At 45.1% G+C, this 19,204-nt stretch overlaps 1 protein-coding gene across 2 annotated transcripts in view; it reads left to right on the top strand.

Annotated features, from left to right (window-relative positions):
• The first annotated feature begins 10,553 nt into the window (after nucleotides 1–10,553).
• The window catches only part of DENND6B (DENN domain containing 6B), a 56,603-nt gene continuing 47,952 nt past the window's right edge, over nucleotides 10,554–19,204 (top strand). For both annotated transcript variants that reach the window (XM_068275914.1, XM_068275915.1), the window contains exons 1-2: nucleotides 10,554–10,770; nucleotides 11,098–11,136. In XM_068275914.1, coding sequence (XP_068132015.1) covers nucleotides 10,615–10,770; nucleotides 11,098–11,136 — 195 coding nt within the window. In that variant the 5' untranslated portion in view covers nucleotides 10,554–10,614. The remainder of the gene's footprint in view (nucleotides 10,771–11,097; nucleotides 11,137–19,204) is intronic.

Below are 19,204 nucleotides of genomic sequence, written 5' to 3'. Positions count from 1 at the left end.
GTCTTTTGATTTTTTTTTTTCCAATATCCTAAAGCATTGCTCTTATATAGAAATATTTCTTTTCAGAGTTAGGGAACTAATTTGTAGGCCAGAAAAATTATTTTGAGATATTATAGAAGTAGGTAGATGGGATTTTTAAGGGGTCTACCCTTAAAAGTAACCAATCATTTTAAGAAGGAAAATATAAATTAAACAAAATTGCTTGTTGAAAGAGAGGTACTTTAATAAATCAGTGCATTATCACAATACATATCCGTATAAACACTGTAACTATACAAAATGGCCTGTACTAATATAGTCAAATTTCTGCTCAACAATCTTATTTATTTTATTATTTATTTATTGTATTTATAAAGCGCCAACATATTACGCAGCGCTGGACAATAAATAGGGATACATACAATATTTAGGAGTGACATACAGCAAAATGACAATACCTGAATACAAGAAAGACCAGATCATGCAGCACAGTATGAGTACAAGGTAATGCTTAGTCACTGGAGGGGAGCATGGAGATTAGGCAAGTTAGGTTCACTCAGATAGCATGGGTTCACAGTAATGGAGGTGCATGATCAGGTAGGACACAAAAGGAGGAGGACCCTGCCCAAAGGCTTACAATCTAGAGGGAGAGGTAAGGACACGGAAGGTAGGGGACCAGAGTTCAGCTGTGGGTTTAGAGCACTTGTGAGGGGTAGTAGGCCAGAGTGAAAAGGTGAGTTTTGAGGGCTTTCTTGAAGATGTTGAAGGAGGGGGCTGCCCTAATGGGTGGAGGTCGGGAGTTCCATAGTGTTGGAGCAGCTCTTGAGAAGTCCTGGAGGCGGGCATGGGACTGGGTGATGCGGGGGGCGGTTAGGCGAAGTTCATTTGAAGAGCGGAGTGAGCGGCTAGGTGTGTACCTCCTGAGTAAGATTGGAAATGTAGGTTGGACAGGTTTTGTGGACAGATTTGTAGGTCAGACACAGTTTCTTGAATCTGATTCTGGACTGGATAGGAAGCCAGTGGAGGGACTCAAGGAGGGGATCCGCCGTGGTGGAGCGATGGGAGCAGTGGATAATTCTGGCTGCCGCATTCATGATGGACTGCAGTGGGGCTGTTCGGGTCATAGGGAGACCAGACAGCAGGGCATTGCAGTAGTCAAGGAGGGAAATTATGAGGGCATGGATGAGGAGTTTGGTGGTGGCAGAGGTCAGGAAAGGGCGAATCTTACAGATGTTACGAAGGTGGAAGTTGCAGGACTTTGTGAGGTTTTGGATGTGGGGAGTGAAGGAGAGTGCGGAGTCCAGGGTGACACCCAGACAGCGGGCTTGAGAGGTAAGGTGAATGGTAGAGTGGTTAACATGCACATCTGGGAGGTTTATGGATGTCCGGGGTGGGAAGATCATAAATTCCGTTTTGTCTAGGTTTAGTTTCAGGAACCTAGCGGACATCCAGGAGGAAATGGCTGATAGACAGGAGGAGACCTTGTCCATGGTAGTGGTGGATATGTCAGGGGTGTGGAGGTAGATCTGGGTGTCATCTGCATACAGATGATAATTAAAACCCATGGAGGAGATAACCTTGCCAATGGAGGATGTGTATAGGGTGAACAGTAGGGGGCCAAGGACTGAACCTTGGGGGACTCCCACCAAGAGGTGGTTGGGGGTGGACGAGGACTCATTGATGGCGGTCGTGAAGTAGCGGTTGGAGAGGTAGAATGAAAGCCAGGACAGGGCGAGATCGTGAAACCTTTCAAATTATTAGAGGGTATACTTCATGTTTCAGTTCCTGGGTCATTCTGTAATCGCAGGTAGGGCCACACAATATTATATAATTAAAACAATGGTTTACTTTATCGGGAAAAAAAGATGGCTCAAAATATACCTGAATGCGAAAATTCACTTGAGGTTTCATACTTGCCTACAGTGGCTTGCAAAAGTATTCGGCCCCCTTGAAGTTTTCCACATTTTGTCACATTACTGCCACAAACATGAATCAATTTTATTGGAATTCCACGTAAATGACCAATACAAAGTGGTGTACACGTGAGAAGTGTAACAAATCATACATGATTCCAAACATTTTTTACAAATCAATAACTGCAAAGTGCGGTGTGCGTAATTATTCAGCCCCCTTTGGTCTGAGTGCAGTCAGTTGCCCATAGACATTGCCTGATGAGTGTTAATGACTAAATAGAGTGCACCTGTGTGTAATCTAATGTCAGTACAAATACAGCTGCTTTGTGACTGCCTCAGAGGTTGTCTAAGAGAATATTGGGAGCAACAACACCATGAAGTCCAAAGTACACACCAGACAGGTCAGGGATAAAGTTATTGAGAAATTTAAAGCAGGCTTAGGCTACAAAAAGATGTCCAAAGCCTTGAACATCCCACAGAGCACTGTTCAAGTGATCATTCAAAAATGGAAGGAGTATGGCACAACTGTAAACCTACCAAGACAAGGGCGTGTACCTAAACTCACAGGCCGAACAAGGAGAGCGCTGATCAGAAATGCAGTCAAGAGGCCCATGGTGACTCTAGACGAGCTGCATAGATCTACAGCTCAGGTGGGGTAATCTGTCCATAGGACAACTATTAGTCGTGCACTGCACAAAGTTGGCTCTTATAGAAGAGGGACAAGAAGAAAGCCATTGTTAACAGAAAAGCATAAGAAGTCCAGTTTCAGTTTGCCACAAACCATGTGGGGGACACAGCAAACATGTGGAAGAAGGTGCTCTGGTCGGATGAGACCAAAATTGAACTTTTTGGCCAAAATGCAAAACGCTATGTGTGACAGAAAACTAACACTGCACATCACTCAGAACACACCACTACCACTGTCAAATATGGTGGTGGCAGCATCATGCTCTGGGGTTGCTTCTCTTAAGCAGGGACATGGAAGCTGGTCAAAGTTGATGGGAAAATGGATGGAGCCAAATACAGGGCAATCTTGGAAGAAAACCTCTTGGAGTCTGCAAAAGACTAGAGCGGAGGTTCACATTCCAGCAGGACAACGACCCTAAAAATAAAGCCAGGGCAACAATGGAATGATTTAAAACAAAACATCCATGTGTTAGAATGGCCCAGCTGGAGCTGTTTTGCAAAGAAGAATGGGCAAGGATTTCAGTCTCTAGATGTGCAAAGCTAGTAGAGACATACCCTAAAAGACTGGCAGCTGTAATTGCAGCAAAATGTGATTCTACAAAATGTTGACTCGGGGCTGAATAATTACGCACACCCCACTTTGCAGTTATGGATTTGTAAAAAAATGTTTGGAATAATGTATGATTTTCGTTCCACTTCTCACGTGTACACCACTTTGTATTGGTCATTCACGTGGAATTCCAATAAAATTGATTCATGTTTGTGGCAGTAATGTGACAAAATGTGGAAAACTTCAAGGGGGCCGAATACTTTTGCAAGCCACTGTAAGTAGAGAGAATGCTCTGCTGGGTCGAAACAGCCCTTTGAAACTACTTGTGACCTGAGCGGTCCCAAAGACCAGAGGATCGCTATTGCAAAGTATATCACTTACATCAATCAGTTTATAGCATACTATAGCACAGAGCCCGCAGCTCCATGCTACTGCGCAGGCAGGCTCGAGCTTCTAATGCACGGCCATGAATGCGAAAGAGGAGCCATGCGGCCACAACGAGGAGGGGGGGGTCTGCGCTCAGCAACGGGCACTGCGGACCACCGAGGGAAGCCTCAAAAGGATCCTGAGGCTTCCCATTCTACAGGGTAATTACTAATTTTGAGCCTGAGCTTCGGCTCAGGTTCACTTTAAAGGGGAACTGAAGAGAGAGGTACATGGAGGCTGCCATGTTTATTTCCTATTAACCTCCCTGGCGTTCTATTAAGATCGCCAGGGCGGCTGCGGGAGGGTTTTTTTTAAATAAAAAAAAAACTTTCATGCAGCCAACTGAAAGTTGGCTGCATGAAAGCCCACTAGAGGGCGCTCCGGAAGCGTCATTCTGATCGCCTCCGGCGACCAGAATAAACAAGGAAGGCCGCAATGAGCAGCCTTCCTTGTTTTGCTTACATCGTCGCCATAGCGACGAGCGGAGTGACGTCATGGACGTCAGCTGACGTCAGCCGCCTCCGATCCAGCCCTTAGCGCTGGCCGGAACTTTTGTTCCGGCTGCGCAGGGCTCGGGCGGCTGGGGGGGGACCCTCTTTCGCCGCTGCTCGCGGCGGATCGCCGCAGAGCGGCGGCGATCAGGCAGCACACGCGGCTGGCAAAGTGCCGGATGCATGTGCTGCTTTTTATTTCACAAAATCGGCCCAGCAGGGCCTGAGCGGCGACCTCCGGCGGTGATGGACGTATATATTCGTCCATACCGCTAAGGAGGTTAAAGTAAATGTTTACCAGTTTAAAAATCAAAAAGTCAGATACTCACCTAAGGAGAGGGAAGGCTCGGTCCTAATGAGCCTTCCCTCCTCTCCCGGTGCCCGGTCCCGCGCAGGATCCCCCGTAGCAGTATTCGACCAGTTCGGTCAAATACTGCCACTTCCGCAGCCGAAAGGAGCTTTCGGAAGCCTTCGGGAGCACTCGGGCTCCCGAAGACTGGCCGCTCCATACTACGCATGCGCGAGCGCCCTCTATGATGCACTCGCGCGTGCGTAGTATGAAGCGGCCCGTCTTCGGAAGCCTGAGTGCTCCCGAAGACCTCCGAAGTCCCTGCGGCGGCGGACGCGAACTGGGGAGCCAGCGCGGCACTGGGAGAGGAGAGGGAAGGCTCATTAGGACCGGGCCTTCCCTCTCCTTAGGTGAGTGACTTTTTTATTTTTAAAGTGGTAACCATTGGCTTTAAGCAATACCAGCCCTGGCAGCCCTGCTGACATTCTGCCTCTAATACTTTCAGCCATAGACCCTGAACAAGCAATTGCAGATCAGGGGTTTCTGACATTCTCAGATCTGACAGATTAGCTGCATACTTGTTTCTGGTGTTATTCAGACACTTCTGAAGCCAAACAGACCAGCAGGGCTACCAGGCAACTGGTATTGTTTAAAAGAAAATAAATATGGCAGCCTCCATAGTCTTCTCACTTCAGTTGTCCTTTAAGGCTGGTTTCACAATTGAGGTTTGCAATGCAGTGCGAGCACCACATCGCATCACAGATATGTCTAACTTAGACTACTGCAAACCCTAACATTTTATTACATTTGAATTGATATTTTTGTCTTAGAATAAATGGTACTAATTTAAAAAAACAACAACATTATTTTACTGAAGAAAAGCTGAATGCAGCCCATTTCCAATCTTAAAGGAAATGTAAATCTGACCAGTTTACCTTACCTAGGGCTTCTCCTAGCCCCCTGTAGTCTTTCTGGTCCATTGCGGCCTTTCCCCTGTGATCCATGCAACAGCTGTCTCCTCTGAAAGCTGCATGCGTGGCCCTGAGCACCTTCAAATGCTCCCGCTGATGGGAGTGAGACTGATGAGACACGTGGCCAGGGCCAGTAGCTGTGACTACCTCAGTCGGCCTGCTTTTAGAGAGACACAACTGCTGTATAGATCAGAGTGGAACTACAGTGAGGGACCTGAAGGATTACAGGGGGCTGGAAGAAGCCCAATGTAACTTAAAGTGTACCTGAGATGGGGCCACCGCAAAAAATATACATACCTGGGGTTTCCTCCAGCCCCCTCTGGCCTGATTGCCCCCTCCTCTTCTGACTCCCCATTCACCTGCAACTGGCCCCGGAAAATCCTCCAGTCGGCGCAGGCAGAGTCCGGCTAAGCGCGCTCCCCTGTCTCGCTACTGTGGACGGGAGTGTTCTGCACATGTGCAGTAGTACTGCACATGCGCAAAGCACTCCTGGTGATGTGAACACGGTGGAAGTGTGCATGCGGTCGGGCTGCGTATGCACAGTTGTCCATGAACCGGAGGGCTTTCTGGGGCCAATTGCGGGCGAACGGGGAGTCAGAAGAGGATGGCGTGGAAGCAATCAGGCTAGAGAGGGCTGGAGGAAGCCCCAGGTATGTCTATTTTTTTTTTGTCATGGGCCCATCTCAGCTTTTCTTTAAGCACTTTACCCCCGCCCGTACAAATTTCTCCATCCCTTTTTCCATCCTTTAACCCCCAGGGACGGAGAAATCCGTACTTTCCGCGCTCCCGCCGCTGCCCGCGCTCCCGCTTGCTCTAGCACGCACTCCCGTGGGTAAACACGCCGCCCGCCGCTCGCCCGGAGATCAATGAACGGGAAAATCCATTCCCGTTTGTTGATCTCAGCCCCGCAATGATCCGCTGCTTTTCCGGTAAGCAGCACGATCATTGTGAAAAAAACAACTTACCCAGCCTCCTAGTACTTCTGCTTACCCAGCCTCCTTGTCACATTAAACAAAAAGTTACAGTTGTCATCTTGTGGCCAAATAGTAAAACTACACCCTAAACATTTTTCACATACAAATGAATTACTTAAAAAGACTCATAGTTAGCAGGGGCACGTGTGCCCCTGCTAAACCGCCGCTATAGCGCCGCTAAACAGGGGTCCCTTCACCCCCAAACCCCCCACTGCGACACTTGGTCGCAGACTTGGTCGCTCTTGGAGGCAGGGCTAACGGCTGCAGCCCTGCCTCCAGTCGCGTCTGTCAGCGGCGCATCGCCGCCTCTCCCCTGCCCCTCTCAGTGAAGGAAGACTGAGAGGGGCAGGGGAGAGGCGGAGATACGCGCTGACAGACGCGCGTGGGGCAGGGCTGCGGCGGTTAGCCCTGCCCCAACCAGGAAGCGCTCCCCCGCATTATGGAGGGGATTTGGGGGATCAGGGACCCCGTTAAGCCGCAGGATAGCGGCGGTTTAGCAGGGGCACACGTGCCCCTGCTATCTATGAGGTCTGAAGCGAGATTTATTCTCGCTTCAGACTCTCTTTAAACACAAAAAATTAACTCATTACCTCCCACACTCCCCATTTTTTTTTCTTTTTGTAATTAAAAAAAAATAAAAAATTTACAATTAAAAAAAAATACATAAATAGTTACCTTAGGGACTGAACTTTTTAAATATTTATGTCAGGAGGGTACAACACTGTTACTTTATAAACTATGGGCTTGTAATTAGGGATGGACGCAAAACTGAAAAAAATGCACCTTTATTTCCACATAAAATATTGGTGCCAAACGTGATAGGGACATAATTTAAACGGTTTTATAACCGGGACAAAAGGGCACATAAATTTCATGGGTTTTAATTACAGTAGCATGCATTATTTAAAAACTATAATGGCCGAAAACTGAAAAATAATTAATTTTTTCCCACATTTTTCCTATTTTCCCATTAAAACACATTTAGAATAAAATAATTCTTGGCATAATGTCCCACCTAAAGAAAGCCTAATTGGTGGTGGAAAAAACAAGATATAGTTAATTTCATTGTGATAAGTAATGATAAAGTTATAGACGAATGAATGGAAGGAGCGCTGAAAGGTGAAAATTGCTCTGGTGCTCAGGGGGTAAAACCCCTCAGTGGTGAAGTGGTTAAACTGGGCAGATTTATTTCACATAAGGCACCTTTTAATTCAAACAGCATCAATGAAAGCCAATGGGTAACACTTAAAAAAAAAAAAGAGTCAGATACGCACCTAAGGAGAGGGAAGGCGCGGTCCTAATGAGCCTTCCTTCTCCTCTCCCGGTGCCCTCGGTGCTGCGCTGGCTCCTCCGTTCGCGTCCGCCACCGCAGGGACTTCGGAGGTCTTCGGGAGCACTTGGGCTTCCGAAGACTGGCCGCTCCATACTACGTACGTGCGAGTGCGTCATAGAGGGCGCTCGCGCATGCGTAGTATGGAGCGGCCCGTCTTCGGGAGCCCGAGTGCTCCCGAAACCTCCCTTCGGCGGCGGAAGTGGCAGTATTTGACCGAACTGGTCGAATACTGCTATGGGGGATCCTGCGCGGGACTGGGCACCGGGAGAGGAGAGGGAAGGCTCATTAGGACCGAGCCTTCCCTCTCCTTAGGTGAGTATCTGACTTTTTTATTTTTAAAGTGGTACACATTCACTTTAAAAGTATAACAAAAAGGAAAAGGTCAGATCCAACAAGCTACATTTATAAATAAAGTGATTATTTCCATATTTTGCTAAATGTTTTATGAATGTATTTATGATGTAGGTTGTTACAGCATGAAATTGTGGCATTTCGACTTGTTTCTTTACTCATTTACTGGTAGACTTTTCATACAATGTGGTATCAATCGATCAGAAAATCAATCGAAATTCCGATTGGACATGTTGGAAAAAATCGATCTGGCAGGTAAATCTTTCAGAAAATTGTATTGTGTGTACCTAGCATTAGATTGCAACCAAGATCCCAGATCTTGTTAAATCTGGGAGGGCATCTGTGATGGAAATACCTTTCTCAAGAGGAATAAATTAACTAAACTTAAAGAGAATCTGTATTGTTAAAATCGCACAAAAGTAAACATACCAGTGCGTTAGGGGACATCTCCTATTACCCTCTGACACAATTTCGCTGCTCCTCGCCTCATTAAAAGTGGTTAAAAACAGTTTTAAAAAGTTTGTTTATAAACAAACAAAATGGCCACCAAAACAGGAAGTAGGTTGATGTACAGTATGTCCACACATAGAAAATACATCCATACACAAGCAGGCTGTATACAGCCTTCCTTTTGAATCTCAAGAGATCATTTGTGTGTTTCTTTCCCCCTGTTCTCATGCACTGAAGTTTCAGGCTGCTCGTTTCTTCCTGCAAACAGCTTTGCCCTTGTCTGTAATTCTTCAGTATGTGAAAGCCCAGCCAGCTCAGAGGACGATTTATCCAGCTTGTAAAAGATAAGAGAGAAGAGAGAAGCTGCTCTAATCCTAAATAACACACAGGCAGTGTGCATAGAGGGGCCTGGAAAGGGGAGTTCATAGCAGAACCACAACACTGAAGAACTTGGCAGCCTTCCAGACACAGGCTGACAAGTCTGACACGGGAAAGATACATTGATTTATTACAGAGACTGTGATAGTATAAAGTGCTGCAGTAAGCCAGAACACATTAGAATAGCTTTTTGAACTTGTAGGATGATAAAAAACAGGATGCAATTTTTGTTACGGAGTCTCTTTAACTAACATCTGAACATAGGAGCAGAAGGTTACATCCAGTTTTCCAGGTAGTCTAATGGCTCACACACTCCCATATAGCTTTCCCTGGCAGTCTAGCGGTCTTCTCTCCTCCTTACAATATGTAGTGGTGGTCTAGTGATCCCTAATCCAACTTTCCCTGGTGGTCTAGTGGCTCCCATCTCCATATAGTTTTCCATAGAGGACTAGTTCTCCCTCTTACATGTATGTCCTGGTAGTCTACTCTAGTGCCCCCATTACCCTCATAGAATTTCCTGGTGGTCCATTCCCCTCAGATTTTTTCCTGTTGCTATAGTGGTACCCCCTCCCCTTACAGTGTGTGCTAGTGGTTCCCCCATCCAGTGGCTATTATGGTTACTGACATAGCCCCTGCAGGGTTCTCGGGTGAAGACCAAGGGACTAAAATGCCCATTATCGATACAATTTTTGTGATCATCTATCGACCTTCTGAATGAGCATATTGGTTACTGTTGATGGTGCCAATGAGCAACAAATAAATATATTGATTATTTAATCGATCAGTTTTATGGATTAATTCCATCCTAAATGTTTTGATCAGTTATTTTTTATGGGCCAAACTGATTCCATAGGATTGCAATTACTGGATCGGGAGGTCAATTGTTCACTAAAATTGTATTGTTAATGGACTCCTTTAGACCTGCACCTTGGCGAACCTGTATCTCTCGTCATGTGATATTGGTGACTGGATGAATGGGCACTGGATTAGTGACAGCCAATAGCAACAGTTTTAGTAAGGGGGAAGAGGCAGGTACAAAATACACTATCAATTCCTATTATTGTTTGCAGCGTGCAGAGCTGAATATGCTGTTTTCTCAGCAACAGTGAAATGTGATCAGGCCCGGATTTACCTCACAGGAGCCTATAGGCACAGATGTCCTGGCACACCTTACACTCCGCCCACTATGAACCTACAAAACCCTGCTAAACCGCACTACAAGTGTGCTGGCTGTCCCAGCTGTCACTTTTCCTTTACTTACTGCCCAGCGTAGGTAGCTAAAGGTGCCCCTAAGTATTAGTATACTAGCTAAAGTAGCTAAAGGTGCCCCTAAGTATTGAAGCCAGAAGTACCTTCAATATTAGGTAGCTAGAATTGTCCCCAAGTATTAGGTAGCTAGAGGAACCTCAGCATCTTATTTACACTCTCATCAGGACTCTGCATAGGGAAGTAGCGAGGGAGGCGCTTAGGGAGGGGATTGAGCCGCCTTTCCATCATGAGGCGCCTATAGGCACGTGCCTACAGTGCCTTATGGTAAATCCGGCCCTGAATGTGATGTAAGCAGTTTAACATTAATGTAAGCAAGTACTTTACCCATTGCATAACAATCTGTATTTTCTGCAATGCAAGAGAAAGGTTTTGATAAATTCAGGATGGAATAAAAGTGCAGGAGGATGCTCCATCTCTCCTTCAGAATTCCTCCCATAGTGGACGTGTTCCCACAGTGCCACCTAGCGGCTCAGTGTGCGTCCTGCACGCATGTTGTGACAGCTCTGGTACAGGCAGGGTGGATACAGTGACAGTCCCCATAGAAACACGAGGGATGCTGGGGGCTGAGTGGGCTGGTAAGGGACCGCGGACAGAAATGGAGGACCTGGGGAGCCGGAGAGGAAGCCGCTTGCCATGGGAGTGCTTCTCGGCATGGCTGGACGGGGTGTGCGTAGTCACCTTCGACCTGGAGTTGGGGCAGGCGATGGAAGTAAGCATCACCAGCAGCAGCAGCAGCACGGGGAGGAGGGAAGGGAAAGCAGGCATTTCATGGCGAGAGACAAAGAGCATACGCAGGGCCGGAGGATGATGAGCAGGAAAACAATTCTACAGGCGACAGCAGATAAGTGGCTGTATCTGGCGGAGAGGCATAAGATGGAGATGTAGTATATACGTGAGATGACGGGAAGCAGGCGAAGTCATAGCTAAGCACGGCTGCTTCCTTTCCTTCCTGCTCTGAGCCAGGAAGAGCAGCTCAGGAGTTTCAGGTTGTCTTCCGTTTATTGGTTGATTACTATGTTTTTTTCTCTCTTTTTAGCTTGTTTACCCACAGAACATCCGGATAACAGAAAAAGAGGTAACTTCACTTGTTTATTCTAATCTAACAGTAGAAAAATCATCCAAAGTGGCGCATTTTTAAAAGTTTTGCATAGGGTGGAGATTAAAGAATAGATCAAATCTTTTGCAAGGTGTATTTAATTGTCTGTGTTCCCGTTGGGAAATTCTCCATCAGTTCATGATATAATTTTATTGTCAATAAACAGACTATTTAAGGATGTAAGGAAGATGGTCTTCAAAGGATCGAACCTTATCCCAATCAGTAGCCGATACCGCCTTTAACAGGGGCGTAGCAATAGGGGTTGCAGAGGTTGCGACCGCATCGGGGCCCTTGGGCCAGAGGGGCCCCGAAGGGCCCTCCCTCAACTACAGTTTTAGCTCTGTATTGGTCCTGTGCTCATAATAATCACTTCTATAGATTCTTTGAATAGTGATAGTCATTAACAAGCTGTTCCCCATCCCCTTCTTGCACCTCTGACACTGTAGTTGCCATTGGCAGGTTTTGGTGCGCCGTATCAATTGTTATATATAGAGTGCTTGGAGGGGCCCATTGTAAAACTTGCATCGGGGCCCACAGCTCCGTAGCTACGCCACTGGCCTTTAACCATGAGAATTCTTTACCTTTTCCTGAATAGATCATCAGGAGGTCTGTGTTGCTGATATTGTGGTGAAACCCCTCCTACAGTGTGATGTCATGACCCTGGCCCTGCCAGTTAGCTGTCTGTGAACCTTGTTGCATTGTGGGAAATAATTGTTTTTTTTCCAACTTCCTAGCAAGCAGTATCTCCCTCTGCATATAGAACGCTCAGAAACGAACATTTAGCACAGATCACCTGGCAGGACTAAAGATGTTGTCACCTGTTAATTACAGAATGTAAATCAGGGAGAGGAAAGTTTTTACAATGTACAAACACTGACTAAATAATCTATAAATGAATATTGTAAACCATAAGCAATTTTATTTGTTATGCCATTTTCATTACAGTTCCACTATCGCGAAAAAAAGTAGGCATTTAAAATCTGACAGAACCGACAGGTTTTGGGACAATCCATCTCCTCATAGGGTATTTCAAGGGTTTGCTTTGTTTTCAGCAGCATTTCCTGAACAGCAATTTAACTGCCAAAATAGCACGATACCAGCCGGCCTCCCTAATCACTTGCACACTATTATGTCAGTTAGATTTTGCAACTGTTGTTCAGGAAATGCTGTTGAAAACAAAGAAAGCCCTGAGAATCCCCGTTAAAAAGATGGACTGGCCCAAAACCTGTCATCTGTCACATTTTAACTGCCTACTTTTTTCGCGATAGTGGTCCTTTAACCCCTTAAGCCCAACTGGACGAGATTTCTCGTCCAGTTGGGCTGCGCGCACTCCCGCGGGTCGCGCGCGCGCCCGCGGGCCCCCCCGTGCGCGCCCCCGCTACTGGCCGCTAGCCCACCGATCAGTGAAAGGGATTATAAATCCCTTTCGCTGATCGGACCCCCCCCGGAGAAAGAGACGCTGCGGCTTTTCTGAGCTCTGGTCTCCTTTCTTCTGCCTGGGAGCGAGATCGATCGCTCCCAGGACTTTTTGATTCTGGCCATCTTGTGGCCAAATAGCAAATTACACCCAAAAAAAAAAAGTTTTAAAGAGGAGCTGTTAGGTATAAGGTCTCAGAGAAAATAAACACATATATCAGTAGCTAAAGATTGGCTGTACTTACATTACATATGCATTTCACTGTCCACGTTTGGATTTCACAGAATTTTTATATAGTATATGCAGAGATAGATGCTCCTGACAGCTCATGGCAGGCTCCATGTTTTTCTGCCAAATGTGTCGTCATGTCCTGCCTGCTTCCTGATCACAGAGGAGCTCGTACAGAATAACACAGTGTGCAGTGAATATTAATGAGCCATGTGGCTAGGAACAATAGCTGACTCCTGCAGTGTACTCTGCCCCGAGATTTATCAGTGCTTCGCGCTGGACTGATTAGAAAGCTGCTGTAACGTCTCATTAGCAGCCGAGGGGAGGGCCCCAGAATGCTTTGCAGTTTACTATGCGGCTTGCGTCCTTATGGGTCTATAACAGCCTTTAAGATAAGCACACATCAAAGGTAACTGAGATTTTTATCTTCACTAATGGCTTTCTGGCTTCCTTCTAAACTGTTTAACACAGGAGAATAGAGGTTTAAATTAGCTTCTGCAGCCTGACAGTTACTCTTTAAGAATAAACCTATAAATATATTTAAAAAAACCCTGTTTACCTCCCACACCAAAAAATACCCACATACAAGTTTAAATTAAAAAAAAAAAAAATTACAATAATAAAAAAAAAAAAAAAAAACCATAAATAGTTACCTAAGGGTCTGAACTTTTTAAATATTCATGTCAAAGGAGTATATCAATATGATTTAATAAATTATGGGCTTCTAAACAGTGATGGACGCAAAACGGAAAAAATGCACCTTTATTTCCAAATAAAATATTGTCGCCATACATTGTGATAGGGACATAATTTTAACGGTGAAATACCCGGGGCATATGGGCAAATACAATACGTGAGTTTTAATTATGGAGGCATGTATTATTTTAAAACTATAATGGCTGAAAACTGAGAAATAATGAATTTTTTCCATTTTTTTCTTATTCTTCCTGTTAAAATGCATTTACAGTAAAGTGGCTCTTAGCAAAATATACCACCCACAGAAAGCCTAATTGGTGGCGGAAAAAACAAGATATAGATCAATTAATTGTGATGAGTAGTGATAAAGTTATTGGCAAATGAATGGGGGGTGAAAGTTGCTCGGATGTAAAAAAATTTCAACCCTTCGGGCTTAAGTGGTTAAGGCTGGATTCATAGTGGTCTGTTGCATAACTCGCGCGTTACAATGAGTGTGAACTGCAATGGTGACTGGACATACTATAGACTTTAATACAAAGTCTGCATGCAGCGAGTTATGCTCGGTTTCCACCTGCTCCCGGACCATGTACGGCCACCAAGAGCGAACAGTGTAGTGTCTGCTCTGATGGTCCTTTGTGGTCCAGCTGGAGCCCGGGGCAGATGTGCTCCCACCATAGACTATATGGAGAATGCATCTGCCTGTCCGGGATAATTGCTGACTGCACAAAAGTGCAGTCCACTTACTGTAACAGATCCAATGGAATCCGCTGCAGACTGACAAAGGTGAACAAATAGGAGCCATTCTCTGTCCGTTTTCCAACGAGCAGAAAATGGACAGCCTCTGAAAAAACGCAATCCGTTGCAACGCAGTACTGTGAACAGGCCCATAGAATTGTATGTGCAGTGAGTTGACATGCAGAATTATTCTACAACGTAACTGAGCACTGTGAACCTAGCCTGAGTCGCCAGGCAATGATATCATCCTGCCAGGGGCGTTGCTAGCCCCAAAGATCAGTGGCACGTGCCTTGGATCTATTCTGGGGTGCCCCGGATTTCCCCCAGGCAGAGTCAGCTGTGGTGCCTCAATGGCAGGCATGCTGGGTGCATCAATCGGGGGTATACTGGGTGCTGCGGTGCCTCTATGTGGGCATGCTGGGCACTGTGATGCCTTTATGGGGGCATGCGGAGAACTGTAGTTCTTCTATGGAGGCATGCTGGGAGTTGTGGTGCCTCAATGGGAGGCACATGGGAACATGGGAGAGGGTCCACTAGAAGGTCAGCAAATGCTATGGGGGAACTGCCAGATAATCTGGTGGCAGGCCAGCCTACCCAGCAGAAAGCCAGACCAACCAGACCAGAAGCCAGGTAACTGCCTAGTTATGTTTAAGTGCCTATTTATGTGATATGCTTTATTTTTTTTTTATTAATGGAAAAGGAGGCTTCATCCAACATTTTGCTAGGCAGGCCTACTTAGACTGCTGTAAATTTGGCTCCACCCATGACCACACCTACATTCTGGTGTATGGCTTCACCCACTTTCTGGCTGGAGTGTCCAAAAGTGCCCTGGATCGCTTAGAATCCAAGCAACACCCCTGTGTCCTGCTTCAGAACATTCTGCCCTAAAAATGAGATTGGTAAATCTCTAGTGAGGACTCATATTGCAGTAACAAACTGTCAGTGATGAGACTCTTCCTTCACATGGGGAAATTTCATCTGTTATCCGACATGTCACGTTCGTAGCACTTCAATTTAATGGAAAATTCCTGGTAGATAAAAACAATGAAACCTTGTCAAATGGACTGTTCCTTACTCTCTGTATCCAAATCAAAATGTTTTAAAGCCAAGCTACATGAAACAAAATCAGTTTGGATAACGTGTCAGAGGGGTTAGAACCTCTTTTTAAAGCTGTCTGTCTCTAGGAGAATTTATTTTATTTCCTGTCCAAACAGGAAGTGGATTAAAAGCCTTGTTGTATAGTGTTTTGTTTTTGATTGGTTGTATGATAGCAGATTTCCCTTATGTGGTGATGGCATCTGGTGCCATTTAGCTAGGCTAGGTACAGGAGCACAGGATATTGGGGTAATAATGCAAATCTGATAATTAGATATATGCTGCCCCTGACTGGCCAGCTAGCCTAACCTCACCCCCTGTCATATACCTAACACTAACCTATCCCTATCCCTGTGCAAATGGACTTGTCTCCACAATGTAGAAGGGTGCTTTCATTCTATGCACATTGCATAGTGTAATAACACTTGTTACTGCATTGGAACTCACTGCTAAGGATGAGTGAGCACAGTTTAATGTGAAACAAAATTGTAACCACTCACATTCAAAGAAAGAACCATAGCAGAGAGGATTTATTTACCTGTATGACCAACCCTTGCTGCAGCATTCCATGCTGTTCTCCATACTTCCGATATTTCCTCCTTCAGAATGGAAGTTCTGGCTGGGGGTTAGTATTAGACCCTTAGAGGGGAGGGTTTCTTGTGAGAATGGGGGCCAGGTTAGTCTGTAGTAAGAGATCGGTAATGTAAATTACCAATATTTTTTCCCAGCGCCCAACTCAAACGGCGCTACATTTACGCAATAGGAGAGCTGCTGAAGCTGAGAAGATACAATGTGAAGGATTTTCCAGTTGTACAGGTGGGGGGAAGTGATGTAGTGGGAAGGTGTTGGGGGGCACATGGTGGAGATGATAGTTCAGGTGAGAAGTTGGAGGAGATCACAAAGTAGGAACGGTAGGACAAATGGGGGTGAGGAGCTGTGGAGGAAAGTGGATGTAAATAGACCTGGGGAGGTGGAGATAGTGGAGTTGTTAGGAGAGATAGTTGGATTTCCTGACACCGAGATTATTGTATGCTTATCACAGGTAAACTACACATAAATAATATCACACTTTAATGTCCTATTTCAATAATTAAGCAGCTCGTTATTAGCTGCATGGCACAGTAGAGAGGGTGCCCCTGCTGACACTGTTCTACAGAGGCAGAGATCCTGGGAGGATACACAGGTTGCACATGGAAGACGTGGATTGATGCACGTGCGGAGCTGCAGTATAAGGATGGAGGGTTGTTGTACTTGGCACATAGGTGGTTGTGCATAGAAGAGAGGCTCTGGTACACACTTCCCAGTGTAAAGGACAAATTGTGTGATTGAGAGCTGTTCCCTTTGTGCTACGCAGCCTGAAATATCAGAGGGTTAAATATAGCAGGATTGTGTTGGCTATTTCACATGCTCTATGTGTGCTTGAACAGATACAAGAGGAGATGAGCTAATGATAGCTGGCTGATTGCTTCTCATCTCAGCAAAGGGAGAAGCAGGGCAGTACATTCACGTTAGTTACTACTGCCTGTCAGAGAACCAGGTTGCTTTAAAAAATGACAGATGGAACAGCCAGGTAAAAGGGGCTGCAGAGGGCTCTGTGCCAGGGTTCATCCTGAAACGATGGGGGTCTCGGGCAGGGAATGAAGGACAATCCCTTCACCAATGAAAGCTCAAAAGAGGTTTAGGGAAAAAATGAGGTTCTAACCCTTTTGTATCACATGCACAGTTAGCACTAGAACTTTTCAGATGTTATAATAATGATAGAGCTAGTATTAAAATTGCTTATAAATAAATACGTCTTATGATGCATATCATGCTACTAAAGTGAGCCTGGAGTTACATACATCATTAGACACATGTGGTAATGGATGCATACTAGACTGCCTTACTATCCTGCAGGTGATGTCAGTGTTCTTAGCTTCATTGAGCTCCGGCTGCTCCCCAGCCTACAGTATAGCCTTTACTCATGGGTGCTGCATTGGTGCAGAGATCATGTATGGTGGGATTGGAGGGGGCATGGATGGACATTCAGCTAATAACGAGGACCCTTCGTGGCTGAATAGAGTCCTGTTTTGGAGTACTGACTAGGCTGACAGAGCGATAATCCTGCCTAGCATGCCTCCTTACTAACATGGGGCTTGATTCACTAAGACAAATAGCGTGCCTTATCAGAGATAACACGCCTTATCAGAGTAGCATAGCAAACTTATGCCTGCTAATTGGAAATGACTAGAGCTCCACTCGTCCTTCCCTGACCCCCTGCAGGTTTGTAGCGCTCGCTATGCTACTCTGATAAGGCGTGTTAACTTTGATAAGGCGTGTTAACTTTGATAAGGCATGCTATTGTTCTTAGTGAATCAAGCCCATTGTCTCTTTATAAATTAGATTTACTGTAACATGACATAAGTACCGTCTTATAATTGTACATTCAGCTTGACTCAACCAGTTTGTCAGTTGTAAACGTATTGCAATAAGAGCATAATATCCCATTTAATGTTAAAGCGAAACTATGCAATAAATCATGTATCACATAGCAATGCTACATTACAAAAGACACCATCATTATGACCTATGAATTTTGCTCTTCAGCCCTCCGTGTTAATATGCAAGTAGTGTCCCTGACCTGGTTACTGTTTTCATAAGCAGTAAGGGGTTTGTTCATGCAACAAAAGTCCAAGCTGGAGCAGGAAGTCCATCCAATGTGCTGTACCCATTCTGATGGTCTGTTGAGATGTTCTGAAAGTATGTAATGACCCTTAGCATCCACATGACAGTGTGTGACACCAGGACTAGGTGTGGCTAAGTTCTCACAAAGAGAAAGCTTAGTGTAGTTTGCTTTAATTCATCTTTAAGTGAGCGACTGTGGTCTCCCACAATGCATCTCTACTGAACATGCAAATTATCTCTATTATATTATATCACTACTGAATATGCAAATTATTAAAGAGAAAGCTTATGTCTTTATAGTAACTGCTGCTGTAACAGGTGGACTTTAATTTATTTAGATTCGGTGTTAACCAAACCACAAAGCATACACGTATACTTAAAGTTTTGGAAACAGAAATATTATAACTAATTTCTGGAAAAAATGAAAAAACTTTATTTAATTTAAATGTTAACTTTCAAATGTTAGTGTAGTAGGTATGCTTAAAATTGCTTGAAATGAGGCTCCGATCAATAATATTTGCATTACTGGTTTTAGCTGTTTTACAATACAAGGATGTCACTCTCATATTGTTTATATTACAAAAAGTGGGTTAAAACTATGATGCAGGTGTATTGCCCAGTTTTAAGCACAATAAGTATATAAGTGTATAAGTACATTATTCACAATTAAGGCATTGCCAGGGGTGTAGCAATAGGGGTTTCAGAGGTGGCGACCGCATTGGGGCCCTTTGGGCCACAGGGGCCCCGAAGGGCCCTCCCTCAACTACAGTATTAGCTCTCTATTGGTCCTGTGCTCATAATAATCACTTCTATAGATACTTTGAATGGTGGTAATCATTAACAAGCTGTTCCCCATCCCCTTCTTGCACCTCTGACAGTGTAGTTGCCATTGGCAGGTTTTGGTGTGCAGTATCAATGGTTATGTATAGAGTGCTCCTTAGGTACGCCACTGGGCATTGCTGAGTAGTTCACACTACTACAACTTCAATATACCAACCAAAGTTTAAATATGCATGAACCTGGAAGCACCTGTGGGCAGCTGCTCAGTGTGAGTGGATTACTGTGGGCGATGGCTTAGTTCAGTGGCTGCTTAGTGTGTGCGGTGCAGTTGTGGGAGGCGGCTTAGTGCATACAGTTGTGGTGTGCGTACTCGGCTGCTAGTGCGTCTGTGTATATCTATGTATGCATGGACGCAGCTGCGGATGCATTCAT

Source organism: Hyperolius riggenbachi, chromosome 3 (genome assembly GCF_040937935.1).
Source record: "Hyperolius riggenbachi isolate aHypRig1 chromosome 3, aHypRig1.pri, whole genome shotgun sequence".
Lineage (NCBI taxonomy): Eukaryota > Metazoa > Chordata > Amphibia > Anura > Hyperoliidae > Hyperolius > Hyperolius riggenbachi.
The sequence above is the reverse complement of the archived record's forward strand: the minus strand, read 5'-3'. Positions and strand labels throughout refer to the sequence as shown.